Source organism: Zymoseptoria tritici, chromosome 5 (genome assembly GCF_000219625.1).
Source record: "Zymoseptoria tritici IPO323 chromosome 5, whole genome shotgun sequence".
NCBI classification, from domain to species: Eukaryota; Fungi; Ascomycota; class Dothideomycetes; order Mycosphaerellales; family Mycosphaerellaceae; genus Zymoseptoria; species Zymoseptoria tritici.
Window position 1 is genome coordinate 2,015,035 of NC_018214.1, and position 6,505 is coordinate 2,021,539.

General features: G+C 54.3%; 2 protein-coding genes across 2 annotated transcripts; one reads left to right on the forward strand and one right to left on the reverse strand.

Moving 5' to 3' along the window:
• Positions 1-478: 478 nt before the first annotated feature.
• On the reverse strand, positions 479-1,710 carry MYCGRDRAFT_59339 (uncharacterized protein; the record flags this gene model as incomplete). The annotated part of the gene is made up of 3 exons (XM_003852459.1): positions 479-596; positions 708-825; positions 882-1,710. Coding segments are annotated over 3 exons (942 nt in total), but the record flags the coding sequence as incomplete, so codon positions are not given.
• A 219-nt stretch (positions 1,711-1,929) lies between these two features.
• Positions 1,930-2,790, forward strand: MYCGRDRAFT_72478 (uncharacterized protein; the record flags this gene model as incomplete). Its single annotated transcript, XM_003852253.1, has 2 exons — positions 1,930-2,379; positions 2,437-2,790. The coding sequence occupies 2 exons, from the start codon at positions 1,930-1,932 to the stop codon at positions 2,788-2,790; spliced, it is 804 nt and encodes a 267-aa protein (XP_003852301.1).
• Positions 2,791-6,505: the final 3,715 nt, after the last annotated feature.

Genomic DNA, 6,505 nt, shown 5'->3' on the forward strand with positions numbered 1-6,505 from the left:
AACGAACCCGATACTTACAGACGTGAAACCCGATCGACTTGAATGTTCGAATTCAAATTAGCTCGTAGCTTCATTACACATTTAAGAAGCAGAAAGAGCTGAAGTCTGCATCCTCGCGCCTAGTCCTCCTCAAGTACCAGTAATCCCCGAAAGGCCCGAAATCTGCATTCCTCATCACCTCGAGCGGCTCAAGAAGGCGCAGTATCAACGTTGGTCGGATCGTTCGCAAGCACGGTCTCGCTCGCTCGGGGTCAAGGTATCGGGAAACAAGTTCGGAACATCGCTCGCGGGGTAGTATATCGTAACAGGAGGGAAAACAACAAAGCGCCACTCGTGTGTCTCGGTCGGGGGAAACGTACGTTGAACATCGAACCGAAGGAAATCGAATCGAACCGAGCCTAGGAAACTGCAATAAAGTCAAGCAACGTCAGTCTTTCAATCATCTCGGTCGTGTAGAGGTTGTCGGGTAGCGCTAACACTTCCACCTGTTGCCGCAGAGAGTGCACTCGCAGAATGTCGTGAGCGGTTCGTCGGCGGATCGGGTTTGAGCTTGTGAGTAGGACACGGCGCTGCCCTTGCATTTGCCGCAGGTCATGCTGCAGAAGGTCAGCATCATTATCTTTAAACGCAAAGAAGACCCTGCACCATCTGCCGTTCGAGAGACGAGCAGAAAGTGCAGGGTCGGATCGAGGTCAGCAAAGACGTACGTTGTTGAGATGGCCTTGGCCTCCTTTGGTGTCATGGACTTGTTCATGTTCTCCTTCTCGATCAGGGCATCTTCTGCACGCTTCTCAGCGGACTTGAGTTCCTCAGAGGTCATTGCCACTGTGGACTGTCAGTATGACAAATGTCAGGCCTTCCACCCGCCATCCGAAGCTTACCGAACTTCTCCGGCGGAATCTCCTCGCTAAAGACATTCTTTCGCAGTAACGTGTTGCTCCTCATCTTGAGGTTCTGGAACAAGCTTCGCATCTTCGTCTTGTACTCGGCATTCGTCTCCCGCTTGAAGTGCTCGAACGCCGCAACTTCCACTTTCCGCGCTACAGTGAGCACTGCGTCGGGCGACTCCTTAGACATGAACGCGATGCCGTCGTACATCAGCTTCAGACATCCGTCGCGCACCGCGTCGCCAGTGATCTTGTGGTCTACACCGTCCGCTCCTGTGTTGCGCTTCTCCGGATCGACCTTACTCTGTCTCGGCACAGATGCTGGCTCTTTCTTCACCTCTGATTTGGAGCCATTCGGCGCCGGACTGCTTGTACCGCTACTCCGTCCGTTGGCCGCCCCATTGAGAGCCTTATTTGCTGGTGCGGGACTGCTATCTGGCCGCTTCTTCTTCGACTGCACCTCTTGCTTCCACCTGTTCACCAGCCGAGTCGCTGTCTCGCTCACTTTGGGATCCTTGTTCTGTCGTAATTTTGTGACGGCCACGCCGATTTTCGACTGTCGCAGGAGGTCCTCGGTCGCTTTGAAGGTCTCGAGTGGCGCAAGAATGTTCAAGAGGGAGCTGGGAGGGTCGCCGGAGTCTGCGGCCTTTGCGATCTGCTTTGCGACTTCGTGGAGCTGCTTGGGATCCATGGTTGCCATTTTGACGAGGACTGGCGCGTCCTATTCAGTTTCGGTGAAGTGACAGCGATGAGTAAGAGGCGTCGAGCGTCGTTGATCGGTAGAGTGTTGGCGTGCGAGGATGAGGCTTTTGTACAGGTGGATGTTTGTGAGATGGTTTGCGCAAGAGCACACGCGAGGTCTGGAGAAGCGGCAGCCAGCCCGCGCTAAGCAATTTAAAGCCGAACCTATAGAACTATAGCTCCTTCCCGCACATGATGAAAGTGAAGACGTCCGACGACTCATTGCAAGATGAATATTCGATGCGCCATCGCGCGTGCGGAAACAGCTGTCAGACCGGCTCTGTCAGCCAGATATCGGTTCATGTCAGTTCTCGATCTCTCCCTTCGATCCGATGGATTACTGACGGGACAAAGTACCAGCCAAAGCACATTGGCAAGCTCCTGCAAACATAGCTCACAGCTATGCGGGTCAGCGATACCGCAATCAAGCACTCGAGCCTTCTCAACGACACCTCATCTCCTCAAGAAGGGTGGCAAGCCATCAAAGGAAGAGAAGCAACCGTCGTCTAGCTCCGCCCCTACCGATGACCCCTTCGATCTCACCAACCTCGAATCCGACATCGCTGCTACGATCGAGAAGCTCAAGAATGATCTTTCAAAGCTTCGTGCCGGAGGACGCTTCAATCCGGAAACTCTAGAGAACCTTCGAGTTCAGCCGGACAAGGCTTCGAATCAGACGGTGAAGTTGAGTGATGTGGCTCAGGTCATACCGAAGGGCCGAACGGTGCATGTCCTAGCAGGAGAGAAAGATGTGCGCCCCCTTTCCGTATAAGCTTGCTGTACGGCATGATGCTGACCGCCTATACAGCATGTAAAACCAATCTCTACAGCGATACAATCTTCCAACCTCTCGCTCACGCCCCAACCCGATCCCACGGGCCCCAACCCGCTCCTACTACTTCTCCAAATCCCCCCACCCACCGCGGAATCTCGGAAAGCTGTTGTTGCAGAAGCAGCGAAAGCAGGCGAGAAAGCAAGCACAGCCGTCCGGGATGCAAGGGGCAAGCAGCAGAAGAAACTGCGTGCAATGCAAGTTGGAAAGGCTGCGAGGCCGGATGATCTGAAAAAGGCGGGAACGCTCATGGAGAAAGCGGTGGAGAAGGGCGCGGCGGAGGTCAAGAAAGTGGTTGATAATGCAAAGAAGGTTTTGGAAAGCGGCTGAAGCATAGTGATCGATCTATGGTGGCCATATGCTGGGGGGCCACGATCTCGTGGGGCTGTGTTGGATCTTGCTGTCAGCTACAAAAGAGCTGCAAGAATCAGCTGGTACCTCGCGGACACTATTTGTCATGCTTGGGCTCTGATTTTCCATGGAGTATATGGCCAGGCTCCTGGGGTCATGCGGCCATGCATGGAGTGGACGACAGAGAGAACTCGAAATGCCGGCATCTTCGAGTCGATCGTCTTTGAGATCATCAGCTTCTTCCTGCGACCACCAATGAAAGGCAAAGTCCAATACAGTATGTGTAACGGGAGCCCCTCAACCAAGTTCGGCGACAACGTGCTACATTTTCTTTGTCACGCAAGCCGCGGCGATTCATTGTCTGGCTGACGACGCATACAACATCTTCAATGACCGCGGCCCGAGCTCTTCTTTGTCCATATGGTGATTTCCACCCGACATCTTAAGGTTGGTCTCTGAAGGACACACCTTGACTCAACGGACAAACCTAAGGGTGGAACATGTCCAGTCCTCAGCCCATTGCAGCACTGAAGCGGCCACCTCTTCGCAACGCCGGGTCTTCTTCTTCCTCCTCGTTACGACCTCAGGACGCATATGCTCACCCATACACTTCACACTCCGCAGCTTCTTCGTCCTCATCGCTGAGCGGACTGGAGCAATACAGTCCTGGTCATAACACGACGTCGTTCCAGGATTTCATAAAACAGACCCGTTCGATCAATCCGAATAAGCCTCTTCCGCCCACGCCACTTGCATCGCCACCTTCTCTCGGTCCATCGCAGGATGGAACCCGTGCGACCAAGAAACGATCGTCAAGCGTTTACAGCCGGACGCAGAGTCAATGGCTTCCCACCTCCTATCCTTTCCAAGACCCGGATTTCGACGTTGATCCTCTACCACCACTCAGACCGAAAGATCATGATGACAATCCCTACAAGCTTCGAGACCTCCCGCCAGTAGACAATACGAAGTTCCTCGAGCCACGTCCATTCGCGCCACTCCTCATTTCGCCGTCATCGTCTAACGGCGACCTTCGCCCAGAGCCTACTCCTCTTGCACTGAATAATACCATGGTTTTAGGACCGCAGGTACCGTCGCCCGCGAAATCGACGCCTCGGACCAAAGCGAGACTAATGTCGATCTCCAAAGCAAAACGAGACGCAAAGGCACCTGGTGCAGTGCATTTGCTGCCTGAGGAGTTGAGAGCTCAAAATGCAAGAAGAACAGAGAGACATTCAAGACTAGATAGTCTGGACATGCTCGGCCTCGGCGGCCCGCCACCGCCACCACCACCACCACTGCCTGTCTCTACTGTCAACGGACAAGCGTTCGCGGAGAACAGCCGGAGATTATCAGCATCTCGGAACAGCGAGCGATCTGACGGTACATACGATGTCTTGAAGAGTAGCTTTCATGTCGGCACAGGGCCTTCGAGGGAAATGCTGCCACCGCAAGACTCGCATGAGAGGGTGACACTCAAAGTTCCTGCAGGAGTGAGACCAAGACGTTCGGACGAGGAAGAACGCGGGAGACCACGGGAAAGGAGTCGACGGGGCGACGACCTCTCCGTTTCGCCACCGAAGTTATTCGTACATGACATGTATCCCTACGACAAAGCCGAGAAGGCGCCAAGCGAAGCGTCCAACGATACCGCTGGATACGACTTCTTCCTGGCTCAGTACGATCGTCGACCCTCGGCTCCACGAAGTTTTACCACGATGTCCTCCACGGTCGAGAACGATGACGAGGTGCGGCAGCATATGAAGATGGTTCCACAGCCGCTCTTCCAAAGCAAAGCTCAAGCACATCCGCGACAGGAGAGCAGTGCAGGAGGCAGCCTTCTTTCGCAGTGGAGGCCCAATGCGGCAGGGAGTCAGGAAAGCTTCAGCTCGGGCAAGTCGAGCGGGTTCCCGCTGCGATTGTCGATGGAGTCTCTGCAATCTATTGGCACAGGAAGAGACAGTAAAGGAAGCACGACTGGTATGATCCCAATATCGCCACCAGTCGGCCAAGGACGGCAGACCGAGCAGAGGAGGAAAATCGACGGCTCGGATATGAGAAGGCGAGACCCTAGATCTGAGAGACCTGCGCTACCGACTATCGACCAGAGCCTCGACAATTCGAGCTCACGGCCATCCGCTTCTTCCTCAGTGAGAGGTAACTCAAAGTACGACCACCGACGCAACATCAGCGAAACGTCCACCCAGGCCAGCCAAACCAAGACGCCTCTCTTCCAACGCGCAATGAACGGAGTGACGAAGCACGTACGCAAGACCTCTAAACTGTCGGACACTTCAACCACATCCACCGCCAGTCCGATCGCCGCTCCAGGATCGCCACATCTCCTTCCCAGCCCAGTCAAGAATTTACCTTCTTCTGGCTGGACGGGCTCTGCGAAGGCGACTTGGGAAGCCGCCAAGTCTCGTGCTCAGCGTTCGCGTGCGAGCATTTCCATCTCCGCGCCGACGAGACCGTTGGCTGAGAGAATGGAGACCTTGTCGGATAGGCACGAGGATTCGTTCCCGGGGCTGATAAATCTGACTTCGATCAATGGACTCGGCACGAAGGTTATGGAGAACTTTCGCGAAGGCAAAGCGGCGAAGAGGAGGGAGGGGTTGAAGAAGATGATTACTGTTGTGGGAGTTGGGGACGGGTCTGCTGGGCGCGGAACGAGCGAGGCTAGTAGTGAGGTGGAGTGGGATTCGGAGTTTGAGGATGAGGATGGTGGGCGGGATGATGGTAGTGGAGCGAATTGGTTGTAGATTGGAAGCTAATGCATCGACGAGGAGAGCAGGCGAAGTCCGAGAAATCAATTCGCGAACCAATATTGCATCTAGCCTGCCCACGAGCCGTGCAGGGGAGCCTTGACTGGACGTCTGATTAGCCGTACATGTAACTTATATCCGAACGTACTGATAGTCGCACAGATGAGTTCCCTGTACGTTCTATCAGCATGCCATGGTCACCGACTTGTACATTGACATGCCCGTTGCCATGAACGCCGTCAGGCTCAGTCAATTCAAGCGTCCATCAAGCAAGTAAGTGATTCCGACACTCGTTGGCAGCCATTCACCACATCGAGCATGTCCGGCAGATCACACCTTCGGCAGTGGTCGCGATGGGACACTCTCTGAGCCGACGACAGGCTGCTGTTCCACACACGACGAGTGAGAACTTCACGAAACCCAACTATCGTGATGCCGTAGGAAAGTTGAATGTAAAGGACAACACTCCAGCCCTGCTTACTAAGGCGACATTTTCACCCGCTAGCGGAGTCCCCTCTGTCCTCGGTTCCAGGTTGATGTTCTTCCGTTCTGCTTCTCTTTGAACCAAAACCGCAGGATTTGTGCCCATACATCGGACAGGTAAGAAGATGTCCTCGCAGATAAAATGATGTACATGCAGCTGACAGCGATCCCTGCGTAGTGCTGGGGCGCTCAACACTTTCCCGCTATGGCGGCAAGCATGGTTCCGTTACGCGAAGTGGTAGTATTCCCCTGACTGTCCAGCTTTTGACAACGAGTTCTCTATTTCTAACCCACGATGATAACAGTATGAGAAGCTGGAAGAGCTGGACCCGCTATGGCTCGAAGAAACCCTTCGCCAGAGGTGGCGCCAGCTTGCTTCCCAAAACGAGAACCTAGTGCCAGTCGAAGCACCCCTGAAGAATGGCGCTCCTCTGCGGCAGATATCT